Source organism: Dictyostelium purpureum (assembly GCF_000190715.1).
Source record: "Dictyostelium purpureum unplaced genomic scaffold DICPUscaffold_259, whole genome shotgun sequence".
Lineage (NCBI taxonomy): Eukaryota > Evosea > Eumycetozoa > Dictyosteliales > Dictyosteliaceae > Dictyostelium > Dictyostelium purpureum.
This window is the reverse complement of record NW_003519595.1, coordinates 23,791-47,462: the sequence shown is the minus strand read 5'-3', so window position 1 is coordinate 47,462 and position 23,672 is coordinate 23,791. Positions and strand designations below refer to the sequence as shown.

General features: G+C 24.0%; 11 protein-coding genes across 11 annotated transcripts; 3 read left to right on the top strand and 8 right to left on the bottom strand.

Annotated features, from left to right (window-relative positions):
* Positions 1-425: 425 nt before the first annotated feature.
* On the bottom strand, positions 426-2,613 carry DICPUDRAFT_38530 (uncharacterized protein; the record flags this gene model as incomplete). The annotated part of the gene is made up of 4 exons (XM_003291093.1): positions 426-1,342; positions 1,526-1,627; positions 1,693-2,321; positions 2,405-2,613. 4 exons carry the CDS (start codon positions 2,611-2,613, stop codon positions 426-428), a joined length of 1,857 nt encoding a protein of 618 aa, XP_003291141.1.
* Positions 2,614-3,364: 751 nt separating this feature from the next.
* Positions 3,365-4,054, top strand: DICPUDRAFT_81831 (uncharacterized protein; the record flags this gene model as incomplete). The annotated part of the gene is made up of 3 exons (XM_003291101.1): positions 3,365-3,450; positions 3,675-3,787; positions 3,864-4,054. The coding sequence occupies 3 exons, from the start codon at positions 3,365-3,367 to the stop codon at positions 4,052-4,054; spliced, it is 390 nt and encodes a 129-aa protein (XP_003291149.1).
* A 970-nt stretch (positions 4,055-5,024) lies between these two features.
* DICPUDRAFT_155722 (uncharacterized protein) lies at positions 5,025-8,077 on the top strand (the record flags this gene model as incomplete). Its single annotated transcript, XM_003291100.1, has 4 exons — positions 5,025-5,345; positions 5,414-5,611; positions 5,865-6,435; positions 6,507-8,077. The coding sequence occupies 4 exons, from the start codon at positions 5,025-5,027 to the stop codon at positions 8,075-8,077; spliced, it is 2,661 nt and encodes an 886-aa protein (XP_003291148.1).
* A 198-nt stretch (positions 8,078-8,275) lies between these two features.
* DICPUDRAFT_155721 (uncharacterized protein) lies at positions 8,276-8,647 on the bottom strand (the record flags this gene model as incomplete). Its single annotated transcript, XM_003291092.1, has 1 exon — positions 8,276-8,647. One exon carries the CDS (start codon positions 8,645-8,647, stop codon positions 8,276-8,278), a length of 372 nt encoding a protein of 123 aa, XP_003291140.1.
* A 283-nt stretch (positions 8,648-8,930) lies between these two features.
* DICPUDRAFT_81828 (uncharacterized protein) lies at positions 8,931-10,055 on the top strand (the record flags this gene model as incomplete). The annotated part of the gene is made up of 1 exon (XM_003291099.1): positions 8,931-10,055. The coding sequence occupies one exon, from the start codon at positions 8,931-8,933 to the stop codon at positions 10,053-10,055; it is 1,125 nt and encodes a 374-aa protein (XP_003291147.1).
* A 2,127-nt stretch (positions 10,056-12,182) lies between these two features.
* On the bottom strand, positions 12,183-13,568 carry DICPUDRAFT_155718 (uncharacterized protein; the record flags this gene model as incomplete). Its single annotated transcript, XM_003291091.1, has 1 exon — positions 12,183-13,568. The coding sequence occupies one exon, from the start codon at positions 13,566-13,568 to the stop codon at positions 12,183-12,185; it is 1,386 nt and encodes a 461-aa protein (XP_003291139.1).
* A 1,262-nt stretch (positions 13,569-14,830) lies between these two features.
* On the bottom strand, positions 14,831-16,260 carry DICPUDRAFT_38535 (uncharacterized protein; the record flags this gene model as incomplete). The annotated part of the gene is made up of 2 exons (XM_003291090.1): positions 14,831-15,071; positions 15,260-16,260. Coding segments are annotated over 2 exons (1,242 nt in total), but the record flags the coding sequence as incomplete, so codon positions are not given.
* Positions 16,261-17,445: 1,185 nt separating this feature from the next.
* On the bottom strand, positions 17,446-18,336 carry DICPUDRAFT_81825 (uncharacterized protein; the record flags this gene model as incomplete). Its single annotated transcript, XM_003291089.1, has 2 exons — positions 17,446-17,791; positions 17,939-18,336. The coding sequence occupies 2 exons, from the start codon at positions 18,334-18,336 to the stop codon at positions 17,446-17,448; spliced, it is 744 nt and encodes a 247-aa protein (XP_003291137.1).
* A 571-nt stretch (positions 18,337-18,907) lies between these two features.
* On the bottom strand, positions 18,908-19,632 carry DICPUDRAFT_155716 (uncharacterized protein; the record flags this gene model as incomplete). The annotated part of the gene is made up of 2 exons (XM_003291088.1): positions 18,908-19,226; positions 19,292-19,632. The coding sequence occupies 2 exons, from the start codon at positions 19,630-19,632 to the stop codon at positions 18,908-18,910; spliced, it is 660 nt and encodes a 219-aa protein (XP_003291136.1).
* Positions 19,633-20,072: 440 nt separating this feature from the next.
* Positions 20,073-20,813, bottom strand: DICPUDRAFT_155715 (uncharacterized protein; the record flags this gene model as incomplete). The annotated part of the gene is made up of 2 exons (XM_003291087.1): positions 20,073-20,382; positions 20,449-20,813. 2 exons carry the CDS (start codon positions 20,811-20,813, stop codon positions 20,073-20,075), a joined length of 675 nt encoding a protein of 224 aa, XP_003291135.1.
* Positions 20,814-21,783: 970 nt separating this feature from the next.
* DICPUDRAFT_81822 (uncharacterized protein) lies at positions 21,784-22,725 on the bottom strand (the record flags this gene model as incomplete). Its single annotated transcript, XM_003291086.1, has 4 exons — positions 21,784-21,833; positions 21,985-22,229; positions 22,311-22,338; positions 22,413-22,725. The coding sequence occupies 4 exons, from the start codon at positions 22,723-22,725 to the stop codon at positions 21,784-21,786; spliced, it is 636 nt and encodes a 211-aa protein (XP_003291134.1).
* Between the last annotated feature and the right edge of the window lie 947 nt (positions 22,726-23,672).

Below are 23,672 nucleotides of genomic sequence, written 5' to 3'. Positions count from 1 at the left end.
AAAAAAATTTTTAAAAAAAAAAAATGTAAAAAAGGAAAAAATTTTAAAAAAATTTTAAAAAAAATTTTAAAAAAAATAAAAAAAAATTTATTTAAAATAGAATTAAACCATACAATTTTGATTATACCCAATATTGAAATAATTTTTTGAAATATTGCTTTTTTTTTTAGAAATTTTTTAAAAGGTTAAAAAAAACTTTTTAGATTTTTTAAAACCCAAAACCTTCAAATTTAGATTATAATTTTTTAAATAAATAAAATAAATTCTTTTTATTATTATTTTATTCTGTTTTTTATTTTTTTTTAAATAAGGGGTCGGCCATTGGATTTTTGTTTAAAGAAAAAAAAAAAAGTGAAGAGCTGTTTTTTTTATTTTTTTTTTTTTTTTTTTTTTATATAATTACAAAATTAAAATTTGTAATTAATTTATAATGCATTGAAATAAAATTGAGAGTTTTCATTTTTAATTTTGATATCTTGTAATTTTTCACGTTTATAAAGGAAGAAACAAATTCCAGATAATAAAATTAATGCGGCAAAGAAAGCTATTAAAACCCAAAAGAAAATACCAGATGGATTGATGAATAACTCTAAAGTCCAAGAGGTTGGGGTGGATGGTTTGTAAGGTATAGCGACAACTTGAGAATTTGGAATGGTACCTACCCAATTGTTATAGTGAACTGATTGATTTAATGGCATACCATAAAACAATTGATCAACATAATTACTTGTACGACCAAGACCAAATAAGTTGTATGGAGTTTGTAAAGACATATAACTACTAGAGTAGAGTTGAGCACCAATTTGAATGTGGGTACGACCTGATAAATCTTGATAAGTGAATTTGAATGTACCACCTGGGAAATTAACACCGTATGGTTTAGGATCTGGGAATTTTTTACCAGTTGGGCACATTGTTGCACAAACACCATTAAGACCTAAAGTTTTGAAAAAGAATGCATCGTTATAAAAATTGTTGAATATTGCTTGCATTGATTGGTTATTTGGTGTACCTGACCAAACTAAAATATCTGCTATACCATTTTCACCCAAATCTACAAATACTGCACTATAGGCATTAGGTATTGATCTTAATGCATCTGTACCATCTGTAACTCTTCCAAATGTACGTCCCTTTTGACCCATGTCACATAAATCTGAAGTACATGGTATATTTTGCCAAAGTTCAATATGTGGTGTTGTTTCATCTTGATCGACCAATGATATTAAAATATCTGGGAATCCATCAATATTATAATCACCTGAATGAATGATTAATGGTATACCATTTTCAATATTTGAATATAATAATGATCCATTAAATTGATCTTCTTTAATTATAACTGTAATCTATAAATAATAAAATACATAAAATATTAATAAAAAAAACTATAAGAATGAATAATAAAACAAAATAATAATTACACCATCAGTATCATTTAAAGTATTTGAAAATTGGAAATTATCAGCTAAACATAATTGATTTTGTGGTCTACATGTTGATGGGTTACTAAATAATGAATTACAAACTGGTTTTTGACTATTAAAAACGATAAATATTTGGTTTACTGAAACTGATTCATTTGTAAATCTAACTGGGTAAACTAAATCAATGTCGCCATCATTATCTAAAAAATTTTAAAAAAGTTAATAAAATATTTTTAATAGAACGAAAGAAAGAAAGAATATTTACCAAAATCACCAAATGTAATTTGGCCTGTGCCTGGTGGAAATTGTAATGTAACTTCTAAACTATAACCATCCACTTTATTATTTATCCAAACTTCACCAAATATATTACCATCTTTATCAGCTGTGGTAATGAAGAGATCGGCTAAGCAATCACCATTCAAATCTACAAATGAATTACTATGTGGTGTCGATACTGGGAGACTATTTTCGTTTGCCATTGGTGCTGGCATTTCATAATATGTATCTTCATAATTCATCCAAAGAGTTCTTTGACCATCTTTAACACCAAACATATCTAAATGAAGATCACCATTTGCATCCATTACTAATACTTGGTCGCTAGGTGAGTCCAAACCTGAAGCAATTGGTACACCTTTTGAGCTAATTGATGTATAGTCACCTATAAATAAATACATAGTTTGACCACTATCGCCATTATTTTGTTGTGTAAATTGTACCAATAAATCTAAAGATCCATCATATGTAAAATCACCTGGTACTATATTAACAATTTGATCTGTTGCATTTAAATTTAATATTATATTTGATGGGACATATTTCCATTCTTCAACATTCCATAAAAATACTTGGATTGTTGATTTATTTGAATATAAAAAAAATGTATCTAAACTTTATAAATTAAAATGATATCTATTAATACTGCTGTCTATTCTTTTTCTTTAAAATAATAATCCATTTAATGGTTAACATACTATTTATCTGCATTAAAATCGCCAAATGCCATTACACTGCCACTATAACCACTAAATCCTATGTCATTTATTGAATATAATTGTGAACTTGAAAATCTTGGTGCATTTGAAAACACTGGTTTCCAAAAATCACTAAAAAAATCACATTTTACTATATTTATACTATTTATTATTATAAAAACTAAAATCCCTATTATGAACTGCTTCATTTTTATATAATTATTAAATATTTTTTATATTTTTTATATTATTTATTATACAATTTTCTATTTGGGAAAAAAAACTAATTTATTTCGAAGTAAAATATAAACTAAACTATTTAATATTATAACTACTTTTATTATTATTATTATTATTATTAAATATTTATATGTATTGTCGGTCGAATTTATAATGATTTTTATTTTTTATAAACACATAATAAATTTTTTAAAAATAAAACTTTATTTATTTATTATTTATTTTTATTTAATTTGGATTAAAATATATTACTACTATTATTATTATTATTATTTATATGTATTTATTATTTCTTTTTGTGTGCAATGTGGGGATATTTTATTATTTATTTATTACCCACACTCTTAATTAAATTTAAACAAACTAAAAAAAATAAAATAATTGAATTAAATGAAACAAAATAAAAAAAAAAAAAGTTTTAACTAAAATATATATAAATGTATATGTGTGTGTTGAGGTGGTATCTATAAAGTTAATGTTAATAAAAATAAAATTTTAAAAATTAATTTAAAAATTATACTGATATATATAATTTTATTACAAAAAAAAAAAATAAAAAAAATAAAAAAATAAAAAAATAAAAAAAATTAAAATTTTTTTTTTTTCTTTTTTTTTCGTTTTTTTGGGTGGGAGAGCTTTCATTTTTTCTAATTTCTTTTTCTAATTATTTATTATTTTTTCATATTTAATTTAATCAGATTTATATATATACAAAAAGAAATGGCTGAAAAATTAAACATCTTAACTAAACTTAAATCTATCACATTTAGCTTCAATCCACTTTGCTCAAAATCAAATTCTATAAAGTAGATTTCATTTAAAACATTTTAATTAATAGCAATAACAATATAATAATAATCCTAATAATGATGTTAATAATGAATAATAATAATGATAATAATATGAATAGTAACAATAGAATAATTATAATATTATGAATGATATAAATAATAGTTATATTGGCTATAAATAAATAACAATAGTGCATATTAATTATATTAAATTCTAACATTAAAAACTTTTTATTTAGATCATTCATTCCACTTACAACCAACTCTAGATCAACCTCAACTGTTCCAGATTGTAAAATTCAATTTAAATTAGGTGAAGAATTCGTCAAACCAGAAATCCTTCTCAAATTTTGTATGTAAACAATATAAACCATTCATAACTATTTTACAAATACTAACATTATCGATTTAAACAATACTATTATTAGCAAATGGTTCAGAACAAACTATTAATACATCAAATTTAGAAGTTACTTCAATTATTGAATCAATTGATCTTTTAAAGAGAGCTATCAAAGTCGAAGAAATTGAAAAAATCAAAACCTCAGAAACAACTCTTCAAGAAATTTTACAACCAGTCAACAAAAAGAAAGATACTGGTGCTAAAGCTAATAGATAAATTATTTAACAATCAAATATATATAAAAACAATAATAATAATAACAATATTAATAATTTCAAAAATAATAACAATAAATCAATAAATTCAAGCTAAAATCTAAAATCGAAAATCGAAAATGAAATATCTATAAATCGAAAACTACAAAAGACATAATTTCAAAAATAAAACAAAAACCAAATAAAGTGTAAAAATTTAATTTTTTTTTTTTTTTTTAATAAAGTGATTATTTAAACCTTTAATTTTTGATATTATTCCCAATTATATTTCTTTTTTTTTTTTAAATTTATTTTAATTGCACACAATGAACAAAAAAATTATTTTTAGAATTATAAAAAAGGTGATTAAAAAGTGCTAAAATTAGTAGAATTAAATGCGAATTAAAAATCAATAATATTTTTCATGAAAAAATTTTAATAAATTTTGTGATTGAGTTTTTTTACTCACAAAGATAACAAAGCACTGTGGTTTTTTTTTGTGCATAAATAAAAACACAACACCATATTGGTTTTATTAGCAAAAATAAATAAAAAAATCCTATTTGGATTTTTTATTTTAAAATTATAATTTTTTTTTTTTTTTATTTAAAATTTTTTTTTTTAATTTTTATTATTTTTTTTTTATTTTTTCTTTTTCCTTTTTTTTTTTTTTGTTTCAACACACGCTATTCAAAAAAAAAAAAAAAGGGTGATTATAGAACCAATGATCAAATTTGTATAAATATAGAAATTGTATAATCATAATTACCTTAATTATAAAAAATAAAAAAATAATAATAAAACAAAATTAAAGCTCGAAATTTTTTTATTTTTTTTTTAAAACGAGCATCCAACACATTAGCCACACAAAAAAAATAAAAAAAATAAAAAAATAAAATAAATCAACATACATAAAATAAAATAATTTAAATCTAATATAAATTAAAATCAGTTTATTTATAATTTAAAATAAATAAACAGTAAATTAAAAAATGGATTTAGTTAGAAAAATGGTATCGAAAAAGAAAAGGAGATTCGAGTGGGGAAATTTCGATTTAGATTTGTCATATATTACAGATAGAATTATAGCAATGGGGTTTCCTAGCGAGTCAATTGAAGGGTTATATAGAAATAGAATGAAGGACGTTCAAAGATTTTTAAATACATTACACCCAAATCATTATAAAGTTTATAATTTATGTTCAGAAAGAAAATATGAAAAAATCAGATTTGATGATAGAGTAAGCGAATATCCATTTGACGATCACTCACCACCCAACTTAAATATGATTGCAGAGTTTTGCAGAGATGTTGTATGTATTATTTTTATTTTAAAAAAAATTTTTTTTAATTTTTTTTTAATAATAAATTTTTTTAAAAGGAATCGTGGCTTGATCAAGATCCAGAAAATGTTGTAGCTATTCATTGTAAAGCAGGCAAAGGTAGAACAGGTACAATGATAGCTTGTTGGCTATTGTTCAATAAACAGTGCCAAACAGGCTCAGAAAGTATGAGAATATTTGCAAATAAAAGAACTCATAATGGGAAGGGGGTTACAATTCCAAGTCAAGCTAGATATGTAAGATATTTTGAAGCTTTACTTCAATATGGAAGACCAGTACCGGAGCCACCTGGGATAGTAAAAGTATTGTCAATGATTAAGATGAACTCGTTACCTAATTTTAATATTGGTGGTGGTTGTGAACCATATTTATGTATTGTGCAACAAGACAAAGCTGTATTTTACTCAAAAACATTGGTAAGTATTATTAACAGAATTAAATACTTTTTTTTTAAGTTTGGTTTTATTAACAATTTTTTCTTATATTTAGAAATTAAAAAAGGGTATTCAACAACAGGTAGAATTAGATTGTGGTAATATATTATTATCAAATGATGTAAAATTAGAATTTTATAACAGAAATTCAAAGGGCTATATGTTTAGTTACTGTTTTCATACAGCATTTATTGAGGGATCTAAAATTCATATTCGTAGATTAGAAATTGACAAAGCGCATAAAGATCTCAAGCATTTCCCAAGTAATTTCTCAATCGAACTATTCTTTTTAGATGATGATAAGGATGAAGATAGCTCAGTTTCGGAAGAGTCTATTGAAGATAAAAGAGTATTCAATACCTCGTATGCAACTGGATTGGCCAAACTATATCATCACAATAATATTATAAAATCACCAGATATTAAAAATAACAGTAATAACAATGATTTAGATTCAAATAGTTTATCACCAAGACCAAGATCTACAAGAGATTCAAAGATGTCATTTATATGTCCAAAATGTAAACAAGCTATTACATCAAGTGATGCAACAGTTAATAGAGATTCTGAAAACTATCATTGGAAATGTATAACTTGTAATAGATGTAAAAAAACTTTAGGTAGCAGTAAGTATAAAAAAAACCATTCAAAAAAAAAAACTAAAAATCTAATGTTTTTTTTTTTTTAAAATTTTTAGATTGTTTATTTGAAGGTGATGATACATTATGCATTGAATGTGGTACCGATTCAGGATTTTTTAAAGCATGTTCAGGCTGCAGCTTGGTTATTAAAAATACAGATTATGAAGAGTTTGGAAATTTAATTTATCACCGTTCTTGTTTTTTATGCTTTTGGTGCCATTCCTTTTTAGCAGATAAAGAATTTATTGTTACAGTAAGCTCAAAACTTTTAAAATGTTCCTCTTGTATTAATAGTAATCAACCAGATCAGAAACAAATACAACCAATAGATAATACAGAAAACTATCAAATATCAAATGATCCAGCCGCAGATGTAACATTCGCAGATAGAAAATTAAAACCAAGTAGAACCAATGAAGATTTACTTTCACTTAGTTTATCAACCTCCACCAAAGCAGAGATATTAAATCAAGAAATTTTGAAGCTCGTTATAGAGATTGATGCAGCATCACCACCTGGGTTATCAAGCAATTTATTAATTCAAGATGACAGTTCATCAGCGATTACCACACCTAATGATAGTTTACAAATGATAGAAGCCCATGACTTAATTTGTACAAAATGCAATTCTCCCATTGTTAATCAAAGGCCTGTAATTTTAGACTGTGGTATATGGCATAGATCATGCTTCTCCTGCTATGAATGTGACGATAGCACACCCATGGACCCATCACTATATTATATTAGAAATGATAAACCAATATGCTTTGACTGTGATATCAATCATATAGTAAACGAAGCACAAAGCGAAATCGTTTGTAATGGATGTAAATTAGCAATTAAAGATGAAGAAATGATGGATGCACTTGGATATAAATGGCATGTTTCTTGCTTGGTTTGTGAAACTTGTAAAGTTCCAATAGAAGGTCAATTTGGTGAACACCAAGGTTTAATATATTGTAAAGATCATTTTGAAGTGGGTCCAAAGTGTGACCATTGTAATAAATTTATCGATGGAATGTATTTAAGAGTGAACGGAAAACAACTACATCAAAATTGTTTCACTTGCAATTCGTGCTCGGCAGTTTTAGAAGGAGGAAGATACTTTGAAAAAAATGGTGAATCAATTTGCGAAAATTGTAGAACCCAAGATATTTTAAAAAGAAAAACCCAAATTCAATTACAGCATTCATTAATTAACAGTATCAGAAATAGTAATGATAATTCAGCATCAATCACAAATAGTAATAGTACAAGCAATAGTAATCTAAGTAATAGTATTAGTTCATTAATTTCAGAGCTATCAAGTAGTAATGCAAACCCCAATACCACAAAGAAAGAATCACCTGGCAATACAATCGAAAAAGAAGGACTTTTTGTAAATAAAAATAGACAGTTATTTAGAAATTCTGTAAAGATTAGATTAGAGGATTTAAAGAACAGTGGTGAAAGAAAGACATTCGTTTATCCATCATTTCACAGACACATGCAAAAACAAACTTTTAAAACAGCTTATCCAACTTTAAGAGGAAGAAGAAAGGATTTTTTAAATCAATTAAAAAAATTAGAAAATGAATCAAGTTCACCAAATAATTTAAATATTATTAATGGTTTCGAAACTGTTTAAAAAATAATAATAAAAATAGACATAAAGATTTATTTACAGTTTATAAAAAAATTTTATTTTACATTTTCTATTATTTATATTACTTTCTGTAAAAAAAATTAATTTAATGATAATAAAAAATGGAAAAAAATAAGTTGGACTATTAATAATTTTTTAATTTTTATAACTTTATTTTATTATAATTTATTCTTTTGTTTTCTATTTATTATTTTCTTTTAAAACATTTGGATAATCTGGGAAAAAACTACTATCTTTTTCTAATTGCGGTGTATAGTTGAAGTTTTCGGGTTCTCTTTTTTCATTTATTGAAGAGCAATAAAATGTATAACATGAATTTCTCATATTATCTTTAATTTTAACATCATGGTAGTACCAACATACCGAGTTCATATAGTTTTTGAATATATACTGGGTTAATTTTATCATTTTTTCTTTACAAACATCGGTGCAACCATCTTCCATTTCGGGGAAACGATCTGAATCCATAAAGTCATCAATTAAAGCAAACCAAGTTTCCCTTCCAGTTACTTCAAACAATTTATCAAAATTATATTTATCGTGAACACACATTTTATACTATAAAAAAAATATACTTTATAAAAATATCTAAAAATTTAATTAAAGTGTTTTTTATTTATTCATTTTTTAATATAAAAAAAGTTTTAAAAAATAAATATATAAATAAAAAATAAAAAAATCATTTTAAAGTGTGTTTGAAAAAAAATTAATGAAAATTAATTAATGTGTGGTAACAACACACCTAGATAATTTAATTGTTGAATATAAATAGTTAAAAATAATTGTTTTTTGGAAGATATTATTATTTGTTATCATTATTAGTGATAAATTTATAATGAATAAAACTTTACTCTTTCTTATTTTTATTACTTTATTCTTAAAAACTTATGCTAGACCAAAAGCATTAGCTCAATTTTATCCACCACCTACAACCCCACACCCACAAACAGGCCATTCATTTAGATGTGGCTATGTCAGATATGGTAAACCAGATATAGAGTGTGATAACCCGGGTATTTATTTTATTTTCTCGATCAACTCAATCGATGTACTTGGTGTAGAACGTAGTTTTCCATTAAGATATATTGGTAGATCTGTAACGAATGCACTAAAGAGAATAGATTGGGATAAAAGAAAGGGAAAATATCATGAGGCTGATATTGTTTGTTTTATGGAATTCCCAAGAGATGTGACCTGGAATAACAACAACGATGTTATTACCATTGAACAAACACTTTTATCAGCTTTTGCTTCCACTGGCAATGCATGGGATCAAAATGGGTTTGCAGAATGGCGTGGTGATACCTATATTATGGGTGACAATGGTCTTGGCTTCGATTTAATGCGTTCTTTCTATACCATGGATATTACATTACCAATTTCAAACTTGCAATTTGTACCTGGTCATGAATGGGATGATACTATCGAAAACCATATTCTTCACATGCAAGTTAAAGACAACAAAGTCGATATAGATAGTATTTTCTCAGAAGGAATCCCATACGAAGGTGGCTATGTTATTGATAGTAATGATGATTATTGCTCGACCAACAAAACCAAATTTAAAAAGCACTCTGCCAACTACTTGAAAAGAATCGAAGAGAATATGGATAAATTGGAAAACAAGGTAGATGTGGAAAATACCCAAGGTAATGATGCTTTAAACGATTGTGCTGAATTAGGTGCGAAAGTAGGGGGTGTTGCTACTGGTATTGCTGTTGGTGCCGCTGCTGCAACTGCTGTTGCAAATGGTACCTATAGTGAGCAAGCTTTAAATTGGGGGAAGGGTTTATTCTGGGAAGTGGGACAAGAGATCAAAAATTTTGCAAAAGAAGGTTTTGGTGATTGGAAAAATGGTGTTCGTAAAATTGGAAATGATGTAAAGAGTGGGGCAAGTGAAGGTGGAAATGCATGGAAAGATGGTGCCGGTAAACTTAGTCAACGTATTTGTGAGATATGAGAAAGTTCACCCCCAGGAATTCAGCCAATTCAAGTCAATAAATAACAAAAAAAATAAAAGAAATATAAAAAAAAAACAAATAAATTTTAAATTAAAAATTTTTTTATACAATCTATTTCTTTTAAACTTGAAACTTCTAAGCTATTATATATTTTTTCTGTAATTACATTTTAAGAATAATAATTAAAATAAACTTTGAATGAACAGGTATCGATCTGTACATAGACATATCTATATCTTCATCAGTATTGCCACAACTTTGTATTAAAATAATATTGAAATGACAGCTATATATGAGATTTCCTTTAAAAGTTAGCACAATATATCCATTATTGTTTTTTGAAAATGATACTATATAACTTGAGTAAGAATAGTAGATTTTATCATCAAAATCCCTTCCATATTTATTTGCACATATTGATGCATTTTTAAACCCATATATTTATCACTACAAGTTCTATCAATATTACAAATACAATTAAAAAAAAGGGAGTCATTTCATATTAACTTAAAATAGTTTTAAGTGATATATTCCCAATGGAGGATAATCGATATTACCAAATGTACAATCATCCATCCATTAAGTACTATTTATAAAATTAAACAAAAATATTGTTTTAATCAATATTTTTTGATTCTAAAATATTCATTTTTTTATTTATATTTTAAATTTCTGATTAAACATTTGGATCATTTGAACCAAGAGCCCATTACAATCTGCACTTATTCTATTGACAAAACAAAAGTAAATAAGGTGTTTGATATCCATGCCATTAAAAATTTAAAAAATATCTAATTTTACTTTTAACATTACCCATTTCCTTTTTAACAGATTAAGTTATTCTTTACAAATTTTTAATCTATTGTTTTTTAAATAATAAAAAATAAAAATAAAAAAAATTGTATTAAAATTAAATTAAATTTTAGAGTTCAAAAATCTTGGTTTTTTAAATTTTATTTTATTTTATATAAATGTATTTTTTAAAGAAAAAAATTAATAATCTTAATTTAAAAGTAGATAAAGTATTTATTATATCTTTGTTAATTTGAAAGGGGTTCAAAAACACCATTTTAATTTAAATCACATGAACACAGTACACAGTGTCTTTTGATATGCGACTATTTAAAAAAAAAAAAGAGAAATATTTTGGTTAATATCAAATAATTGTTTCTTTTTATACAATTAAATACTTACTTTGTAAACTAAAATTTAAAAAGTTTATACTATTTACCTATATAAAAAAAAAAAAAAGTTATATTTATAAATATAGATCTTACCTTAATGTTGAACAAGATTTGTCAACTATCATTTGAAATAAAATTAGAATCAGTACATCCTTTAATGTAGATATAAATTCTTCCATTTAAAAGAATTTCTCACTACAAAATGAAATTAACATATTAATTTGAAAACTAATATTTAAAATCTTTTCTATTGGCGATTGAGTAATTCATATTAAATCCAATTAGTTTTAAATTATTTTAATTATTGGGAACAAATTATATCGATTTTAGTTTCTAATTTTCTTTTGGAATGAAAATAAATTAAAAGAGATGAATCTTTTAAAGAAAAACTAAAAGATAACCGATAGCCATTGAATAAAATAAAGAGCTAGCTAAATATTAATTTCCGAATTAAAAACAACCACCATCCTCCAAGAGAACTTACTAAAATAAAAATTCGTTTACCTATAAAACTCGATGTCACCTACCTATAATTTATAATTGCACCAGTTTTGTTGATTACGATTACCAAATAAAAACATATTAACAACTATAAATAAATAGGTAAAAAGGTAAGCAATTAGTATTTAGCCAATTAATAGCTCTTCGTAGTAATCTCCAGAGCGCCAATAAACACACAACTGCATTAGTCTAGTCGTTTATGGCGACTTGAGCAATAAGCGAATTACAAAAGTGTTAACCTAATTGCATGCTATTATGAATAGCTGTAGCACTTAATATGCTACGACAACTATGTGTAAAACCAATGATAGAGCGCTATTGAAACACATATTATAAAGCAACATTACTATTTTCTTAAAAAAAACCCAAAGAAAGTAATATCACAGACGACTTTAAAAAAGACAAAAAGCAAAACAATTCCTAATATTAATCACCTATCGTTTAACGGATGAGTGAGTTCATATTTCTCATCATTGAACCTTCTGAAACTTCTTTGGCTTTGGTGGCGGTTGGAAGTTTGTTTTCTTTTTCAAAGACTCTCCAGAAACGAAGGGTTTCATCAGCAGAGGCTGAAACAATAGTTTCACCATCTGGGGAGATAGCAGTGTGGAGGGCTCTTGAGGTGTGACCAGTGAGTTCAGCACATTTGACCATTGATGGGTATTTCCAGACACAGAGTTGGTTTTGTGAATAACCGTGGCTTGAAACTAATTCTCTGTAGGTGGTTGACCATTGGATGGAGCAAACTTGTGACATGGTATCAACGGTATTTAAACAGGCACCAGTTTGGGTGTTCCAGAAACGAATGGTACGGTCAGCAGCACCACCACCAGTAGCAAGGAGATTTGGTTGGAATGGGCACCAAGCTAAGGCACGAACGGCAGCAGTGTGTTGTTCGAAGGTGTGAGCTGGAACTTCAAAGTTTTCAGAGTTGATATCCCAGATGTTAACAATGTTATCGTTACCACCTGAGGCTAATTGAGTACCATCGTGTGACCATTTAAGACCACAGACTTCTTGTGAGTGACCTGAGAGAGTTGAGACGTGGTGGTTTTGGACACGAACATCGTGGTTGAAGATGTTGGTATCAGCAGAACCTGATGAGAGAATGTAATCGTTCCAAGCGAGAGCACCGACACGACCAGAGTGACCACGTAATTCACGGATTTTTTTGGTGTGTTCAACATCCCATAATTGAACGACACAGCTGTTGGTACCAACGGCTAAGTAGTTACCATCTTTGGTCCATTGGAGTGAGGTGATGTAATCGTCTTGTTGTTCGACTTGGAATAATCTTTGGATTTCAGAGGTAGTAGCATTCCAAAGGTAAACGGTTTGGCCTAATGGGATGGCAATAACGTTTTGTGAGCTCCAATCTAATAAGTTTAAATAGTAATCATCAACGAGATCTGGGGCATCTAAAATACGTTCTGGTTGGGTTGGAATTTGACGGAAAGCTTTTTTAAGAGCAGCTTCAGTTGGTTGTGAAACTTGGTTTTGGCTGTATAAGACACGTAATGAGTTGGCAGCTGATGAAACATTTGAGATTGGGGCTTTTGATTTGAATGAGAGGACTTTTGATTCTAATTCATTGTCAAAGATTTGACTGGCAAGAGCTTCTTTGTAAAGAGTTGATTCAACGTTTGGGTTTGAATTTTCTTTAGTAAGATTGAAGTGACTGATGTCAATGTTCATTTTGTTGGTTGGAATGAAACGATCAACAGTTTCTCTTTGTTTTCTTTGCCATCTTGATTCAACAACATTGCATAATGGGGTGTTTAATGATAATAAATCATTTAATTCAGCAACAGAGTAGTTTGAGTTCATTTTTAAATATTATATTGTGTGTATTATTTAAATAATAAAAGCAAAAAGAAATAAAGTTTTATGAAGATAAAAAATTTTAAAAAAACTTTTTCATATTTATATTAAAAAAAAAAAAAAAATTATGCAAAAATTAAATTTTAAAAATTAAAAAAAAAATAAAATTTATAACAGCAAAAAATTCAAATTTAAAAATTTTATTTATTTTTTTTTTTAAAATTTATTTTTAAACTATAATTTTTCTGTTAAAAAAAAAATGATTATCATCGTTTTTTATTTAAAACTTAAAAAATGAACTACTTAGTTTTTTGAAAATAAAAAAATAAATATTGAAATAAAAATAAAAAATAAAAATAAATAAAACAATAATTTTAAAAAAAAAAAATTATTTGATTTGATTTGGTTTGATTAAAAATATTTAATTTTTATTTAATATTTAATTTGTTTTTTGATCTTTTTCTTTAAAAAAATTAATTTATAAAAGAATGATTGAGCACGGGTTTTTTTTTTTTTTTTTTTTGATATTATTCCTCTTTGCTAGACTTTAATTTTTTAGATGATTTTCCAGTTTTAACAGTGATAGTATTTGAAACATTGTTTTTGATTTCAGAATCACTTTCATCTGAAAATTTTTCGATTTTTACTTTATTTTCATTATCTGCATTATCAATTTGATTTTCTTTTCTTTTATTTGCTGTTGCTCCTGAGGCTGCTTTTGGTTTTGGTTTCCCTCTTCTTTTAGTTGGTAGTTGTGGTGGACCTTGAGGTTCAGGTTTAACATATGTATTATTATATAAATTATTAATTTGGTGAGTATCTTCGGGATCAATTAGAAGATTAAAATCATTATTGCCATCAATATCCAATAATTTCCTTTGTTCTCTTTCTTTTTCTTCCTGATTTTTTTGTTGAAGATTTTCAAAAATATCGCTTATACTTAAATTATGTGAGTTATTATCATATATTAAATTTGATGGGGTGTTATTATTATTATTATGAGCATTAGCATTAGTATTAGTATTGTTATTATTTGTATTTGTATTTGTATTTGTATTAGTATTAGTATTAGTATTAGTATTTGTATTTGTATTTGTATTTGCATTTGCATTTGCATTTGTATTTGTATTTGTATTTGCATTTGTATTGGCATTGGTATTGGTATTAAGGGCAGATAATGAAATTGGAATATTGGATTGTCTTGCATTTATTGGTAGTTGAATAACAACATGTTGGCGGTGTGGTTGTGGTGGTGATGGTGATGGTGATGGTGATGGTGTAACTACCTCAGTTCTTGTTCTATAAAATTGATCACTTGAGAACCATTTGTCAATCAATGCATCTCTTGCTGATAATCTCTTTTTTGGGTCATGTTGTAAAAATTTATTTATTAATTCTTTTGCTTCATTTGAAACCGAACCCCATATAGGTAAATCAAATGTTACAGGCTCTTCTAAAACTTTATGTGATGAAACTTTATCAAAATCAAATGGTGGTCTACCTGATAATCTATATTAAAAATTTAAAATTATTAATAATACAGTTATTATTATTATTATTATTATTATTGGAATAGTGAATGAATTATTATTATTATTATTATTATTATTATTATTATTATTATTATTATTATTATTATTATTATTATTATTACTATTGTTATTTATTATTATCTGTAAAATTATTTAATAACTTACAAAACATATAAAATACAACCTAAGCTCCAAACATCAACTTCTTTACCATAACCAGATAAAGGTACATTATTTGGGTTATTGTTAAAGCAATTTTTAATAATTTCAGGAGCTACATAAAGTGGTGTACCACAAAGGGTGGTAGCTTTATCTTTGTCACTAATAATTTTGGCTAGGCCAAAATCTGAAATTTTGATGACTGGTTCACCTCGGCAATTGGGATGAAGTAAAATATTTTCTGGTTTTAAGTCACGATGTGTAATGTTTAAATTGTGAAGATAAGCTACAGCTTCTAAAATTTGAAAAAAAACAATCTTAGTTTCTCTTTCACTATAGATGCCCTTGTTTTTAATTTTATCAAACAGATCACCACCAGAGGCGAGTTCTAATATAATATACATGTGGCGTTCTGAATCATACACTTCGATGATGCCGATGATGTGCTTGTGTTTTATTTGTTTTAGTATATTGATTTCACTTTGAATTTGATTTCTATTCTTTCCAATGTGCCAAAATTTTTTCTTGTCTATAATTTTTACAGCATATACTTGACCAGTATCTCTCCTTATACATCTTTTAACAACACTGAAATTGCCTGTACCTATAATGCCTTGAAGAATGTAGTTCTTGTAGATTTCATCAGTTTCCTCAGGTGGTGGATTTGACATATCTGCAAAAGTAAACGATAAACCAGTGTTTGTACGTGGTGATGTGAATGATATAATATCGTCATTTGAAATTATGGTTGTCCTGCCTTTACCCAAAAGATTTCCCTTTACAAATGTACCATTGGAGCTGAGATCTGTAATTTTCACTAAATATTTTGGTGCACCATTATAAAAATGTCCATCAGTTGCCCTAAAAATACGACAATGAATACCACTAATAGTTGGGTCATGTAATACAACTTTACATTTTCTAGGATTTCTACCCAAACTAATATCATCTTCATATAGATCAATATGTGAAGATAATGAATTATTTGCAACTAATTTTCCCCACATTAAAACTTCATCATCATTGATAAAAAGATCTTGTTGAGGTTGAGTATTTTGAATGCTTAATGTTGGGTCAACTTCATTATTATTATTATTATTGTTATTATTATTATTATTATTATTATTATTATTATTATTATTATTATTATTATTATTATTATTATTATTATTATTATTATTATTAACACTATTATTATTAACACTATTATTATTATTATTATTATTATTATTATTATTATTATTATTATTATTATTATTATGATGGTTGTGATGATTGTTAAAAATATTAGTATTTATTAAATTATCTGTCATCATGTTTGATTAAGTTTTTTTTTTTATTATTTAAAGATTAATTTTAGAGATGTATTTTAAGATTATAAAAATAGTTTAAATGATAAAATGAAAGTTATTATTATAATTATTATTATTATTACTATTTTTTTATATCTTATTCTATTTTTTTTGAAAGGTTTTTTTAAATATTTTTTATAGCGAAAAAAAAAAAAATTATTGTGAGTGATAAAATAAAGTGAATATTTAAATTAAATTTAATTTAAAAAAAAAATAAAAATAAAAAAAAAAAATACAATATATTTATATCATATAAAACACAAGTTGTTTATCAGAAAAAAAACAAAAAACAAAAACAACAAATTATTATATGAGTGCAATAATATATATATAAATTATATATATATAAGAGCGGTGGGTGTGTGTAAAAAAAAAATAAAAAAAAAAGTTGGGTATGATAATAAAAAAAAAATAAAAAAAAAAGTTGGGTATGATAATAAAAAAAAAAATAAAAAAATTAAATTTTTAATACAAAAAAAAAAATTAAAAATAAAATAAAATTTAAAAAAAAAAAAAAAAAAAATAAAAAAAAAAAAAACCAATTTCTTTTTTTTATTAAAGCTATTTTCTTATTATTTTAAAAAATAAAATAATTATTTATAGATATTTCATTGTTGAACATGTGAAATAGATACCCATTTGGTTTTAAGGTAAGTATTTTTAATTATTGTTTTGTTTTGTTTTTGATTATTATTATTATTATTATTTTGTTTATTATTTTTTTGATTGGTTCATTGTTTGTATATACAATGATAAATATATTACATATTTTACAATTTTATTATATAATTTATTTGCTTGTTTATATTAATATTTCTTCATTTTTTTTTTTTTATAATATTATATACCAGCACTAGGATTACGCACATACATTAACTGATCATCAGTAAGCATTCCTCTTGTTAAAATTTTTAGTTCTGGTTGTTTATGTGTCATTAATGTATTTTTATAGTAGTCAGGGTCATTGGGTCTATAGGTTACCATAACATTTGGATTAAGAATGGACGTTTCTAAATATTTTTGCGAACCATTTGTCAAGAAGAGTGATTTACCAGTTTCACATTCAGTAAGTTCAAATTTGAAATAATTACAATCCAATGTAAATCCGAGATGACAATAATTTCTTCTAATAATTTGAACACCTTCCCATATTATTTGTTCATCAATAAAATTATGGGTTCTAATTCTATAAATAGGGAAAATAAAAATAAAAATAAAATTAGTAAAAATTAAAAAACAAACAGTACTTTAGGCTATAGGATAATGGGGTTATTGGATTCTAGGTATATTTATATATTTATGTTAGATATAGGTATATTATAGTGATGCTTACGTTTCAGTACATGTACAATAATCTTTTTCTAAATAATCCAACGTTTCTACAACAAGTTTTTTTCCTTTATTACATTTATTTATTTCATAATATTCTCTACAGTTATCAGGATCTTTTAAGCATCTAATAAAGCCTTCCACATAACATGCATAGTTTGAAGAGTTGTTATTGTTTATTTCATCCAATTCCCCACCCATACAGGTTAGTTTGTAATAGTCTTCGATGGTAGGTAGTTGAAATTGATACTCTTTTACAGTCAATAAAACTTGGTATAGGTATATCGTCCCTGTGCAATCCTCGTTCTCGTAATGTTTCAACATATACAGTTTTTTACATTCAACATAATTATCAAATATAAATATAAAAAATATAATTAAATAAATATGTTTTATTTTCATTTTTATACACAAAATATTATTAATTAAAATAAACAGAATATCTTATTATAATTATTATTTATTATTATTATTATATTGTTGTTACTTTTATTATTTTTAATATTAGTATTATTATTATTCTATTGGTACAGTTATAATTATAAAATTTTTTTTTTTTTTTTTGATTTTATTTTTGTGAAATAAAAATGATAATGTATATAAATATTTTTTTTTTTTTTTTAATAAATTTAAGATAAATAAAATATAATAATAGAAAAATTATTATAATGAAATTTTGTGGTATTGAGGTATATGTGTGTGATTGTGTGTGGTGATTGATGTGAGACTGAGTTAATTTAAAATTAACAGTATGTGGGAATGATGTTTTAATTTTTTTTTAAAATATAAAATATAAAAAATTTAAAAGTGTTGAAATGTGGTATACGGGTAGTTTTTTTATATCTAATGAATGAGATAAAATGTAGTGAGTCTATTTATAACTTCTAAGTTATTTTTTTTTTATATTTTTTTTTTTTTTTTTTTTTTTTCAATTAAATGATATAATTTATTTATATTTGTTTTAAAAATAGAACTATTTGGTTTTGGTGCTGTTGATAATTTGGTAATATATTTTATCCCAATATGGGTCATTTTTTTTATTTCTGTATTTTCTCTTAGTTAAAAATTCAGAGTCTTCAATTGTTAATAAAAAAACTTTTTTATCTTCACCTTCTCCCATTGATGGATGTACACGTGGTAGTTCCAATGAACGGTTATAATGTATATCTACAATTGTAAATTTTTCATAGTTGCAATCTACACTAATATTGAAATGAGATATTAGTGTATTTCTTCTAAAAGCTGTAAATCCTTTAAATCTATAGTCGAAAATATCCTTATTTAATATATTTCTATAATTTAAAATAAAAAATTAATATATATTTATAATCAGTTATTATTTATAAAATATACCTACGTTTCTGTTGTGATACAATAATTGCGCTCATAATAATCTAAAGTTTCATATAATAATGTAATACCCCAAAAACATTCATTATATTCCAATGTAAAACCACATAAATAATCACCTTGTTGACATGGTAAGCAGCTTGATATAAATACACCTTTTTCTATTAATTTTACATTTTGTGATGTTGGAAAGTTGAAACAAAAATCATTGGAGTCTAATAATGTTCTTAAAATAGTTACTTCTCCTGTGCAATTTTGGTATTCGTAATATTTTATAATAGAACTTTTTGATGAATTTGATTGTTTTAAAAATAATGAAATTATTAAAAGAAATAGTATATATTTCATTTTATTATTTTTAATATTTGCTCTATTATAATTGTTTTTTTTTAGTTGAAAATAATAATAAAATAAAAATTGAAAAAAAAATATTGATTGAATGGAAAATTTTATTATTTATGTATCTTTAAAACCACACATCATTAAAATAAATACATGTTAAAATTTACATCAATTATTCAAAACACAATTTTTTTTAGGGGGTGGGAAAAGTTAAAAACAATTTTTTTTTTATCTTTAACATTTTTCTATAATTCACCATGCTATTTGTTGAACCTACTTATGGGATTCACAAGGAAACTTCTCCTCAATATGTATTGTATTCTCATACATCTTTATCACAAAATAATATTATTTTTGAAAATATAAATAAAAAAAAATCTATATAGTTAAATATCTGGTATATAATCAAAGTTTTTTTTATTTAAAAAAACTAGATTTTATTATTTTTATATTGTTGATTCTTTACTTGAACCATGGAATTTAGTTTCGAACACATCTTTCCAGTAAGAGTTATAGGTTCCTTTAAATATTGGCTTGATTAGGAAATTTAGATCCTCCATTAAAAGTAAATGAAAACTTGCCCCAGCACCAAAAATTCTATAATTGTTTGGTATTTCTATACATGGCTCATCACATATCAAAAGTTTTTCAAAATCACATTTTACCATAACTTGTGCATGCTTTATAAATGTATTTCTCCTTGATGCAGTAAACCCTATAAATCTGTAATCAAGTATTTCCTTGTTAAAAATATTCCTTAATAATAAAAAAATATTAATAATAATAAAAATAGATAACAACATAAAAAATAATTATATATACGTTTCTGTAGTTACACAAAAATCACCTTCATAATAATTTATAGGTTCATAAAATAGCTTTGTTCCATTAACACAATCACCAAACCCTATATAAAAGCCACATGTACTATTATCTTTTGAGCAGTCACAGCTAGATAATCTAACACCTCCATCAAGAATTTCAAGATTTTGAGGATATGGAAAATTTATACAATAATCATTAGAGTATAACAAAGCCCTAATCATAGTAACATCACCTGTGCAATTATCATTATTATAATATTTTAAAATATGATATTTTGAGTCGCTTTGATTTTCAGTATTAAAAGATACAGAAAATCTACATAATAATATTAACAAAATAAACAATAAATAATATTTGAACATTTTTATATATAAATAAAAAAAAATGAAAAAAATAGTATTAAAATTAATAAAAACGAAAATTATAAAAAATGTATTTTATAAATCTATAATCACCACATACACTTATAAATATATAATTTTTTATTTTATAAATTTATTTTTAATTTTTTTCAAAAGAGTACTTCTCTTTAAACAAAATATGTAACTTATTCGTTTGGGTACAATATTTCACAATTTTATTTTTAAAATCCAATAATTTATTTTTATATTCTTATAACATATAAAAATTGTACCTATATCTTTTTTTTTTTTTTTTAATTTTTTTAGAACTTTTTTTTTAGATTGAAAGTTCAATCAATTTTTAAAAAAAAGCTTTTTTTTTTTTAGAAAATTTTATTTGAAATTTTTTTTTTTTTTTTTTGGAGATTGGAAAAGTATGTGGTGAATATCACCACTCCCAGTTTTTAAGGTTTTTCCTAGCAATTAAGGTTTTTTAATCTGAGTTTTTCTAAAAAAAACCGAAAATGCGTTTTATTTTTTTATATTTAAAAGAAGAAATTTTATTTTTTAGTTTTTAAATCTTTCGATACAAATAATATACATATAAAAAATGACACTTTTTGGTAATTATTATCTTTATTACTATTATATTATTACTTTAATTTTAAAAAAAATATTTATATTAATTATTTTTAAACTTTTTTTTTTATAGATGCTTTAACTAATCTCACTGGTACCTCTTCAATGAAAAACTCAACTGAAACTTCAGTTCACATTGATTCAACCCCAACTCCAGTTTTATCAACTCGTAGATTTGTTGCCCAAGGTGCTGCTCCAGCCAAAAAGAAATAAATTATATAACAAATATAAAATAAATAAATAAATAAAAAAATATAAAAATATAAAAAAATAAAAATCAATTATTTGTAATTGCTATTATTTAATTATTATTTAATTATTATTTTATTACTATAAAGTTTTTACTTTTATTTTATACCAAAATAGAAAAAATTTTTAATTTTATTTCATCGATTTCAAAAACTAAATATAAAAAAAATAAAATTTTATATTTTTAAAAATATAAAAATTTAAAAAAAATAACGCATGCATCATTAATATTAAAAAAACTATTTCTTTTTATTATTTTTTAAAATATATTTATATAAAAATTAATTTTAAATTTGTTTTTTACTGGGTTTTATTAAAAAATCTATATCTTCAATTACAAATGCATATTTTTTATCGCAATATGAACTATGGAAAACACTATTTGAATCCATTTCAAAAGCTTTATGTTTGGTTGAATTGTAAGCACTTAAGAACTTTTTGTTGCATTCATAATATAACCCAAAAACATCAGAATTCTTTTTTATGGCTACTGCTGCCTTAAGTTTATAAGATAAGATATCTTTTAAATCCATTTCATTTTCTATATCACTTTATTTGGAAAAAACAAAAATAAAAAAAACCATTAATAATTTAATTTAAATTATAATATTTGATAATTGTTATATTTACCTTTGTGTTAATAGGCAATAATCATTTTCTAAATAGTAATATAGTATTAATAAATTAAATAAGTTTGAGAAAAATTAAAAAATTAAAATTATATATACATACCTTTATAATCTATATTTTCGTACACTAGTTTATATCCACCAATACATTTATTAAATGGATATACTATACCTTTTTCACCACATTCATTCGATATATAACAACCGTTGTCTTTACTAAAATTTTCACAATCTATATTTAGATAATCTGGAAAATAGATGGCATATTTTTTTATCGAACTATACAAAATTCCATGGACTAATAAAACATCGCCTGTGCAATCTAAATGCTCGTATGTTTTAACTACAAATTGTTTCGATAACACAAAAGAAAATAAATAAATAAATACTAAAATAAAAAAAACAAATTTATACATTTATAAAATTAAAAATTGAAGTTATACATGAAATAAAAAAAATTATTACAAAAAAAAATTATTCAAAACAAAAAACAATTAAAAAAAAAAAACAAAATATTAAAAAAAAAACAATTTATATTATAACTAAAATTAATTATATTATTTATTTTTAGTCTATCTTTTTCAGGATTATAACTTTATAAAAAAACATGATGTAAAAAAATTTATCAACACATTAAAAAAAACACTAAATAATCAAACCCACACACACTTAACACACAAACAAATTTATAAAAAAAAATTTGACTTGTTTTCTTGAGGAATCACAAAAAATAATAATTAACAATATGAAATCTATAATCTATATAGAACCATAATAACAAGATGATCTTTATAAATTATTAAAAATTTACAAACAATGAAAAATATTTGGAAAAAAAAAAATAAATAAAAGATTAAGGTTTTAAAAAACATTTATTGGTTTATTTAGAGGCAAATTAAATTGAAAATTGGTAATTACAATTATTAATATTTGGTTTTTTACTTTAGCTTTAATTAAATCCTATTGATTATAATTTATCTGGGCCCTATTTGAAAATTTGTGTTTATTGTCTGCATTTGTGTGTATCCTATTTGAACTTTCTATTTACATACTTACTAAATTTGATGTTTTTTCAGGGAAATTAAGCTGCACTTTATTTATGGAATTTGATTTGGAAACCTTCCCATCTGGCCTCTCATTAATATTAAATCTTCAAAAAAACCATTGAAAATTTGCAGATTAAATTTATTATTTTCGTTTACAAATAATGATTTTTAATAAAAAAATTGGTTTGTGATCTAACTTTTATTAATTAATTATTAAAAAAACCGAAAAAGAAAAAAAATTAAAAAAAAAAAAAAAAAAAATATAAAAAAAAAAAAAAATAAATTTAAAAAATTTAATTTTTCTCTTTTTTTTTTTT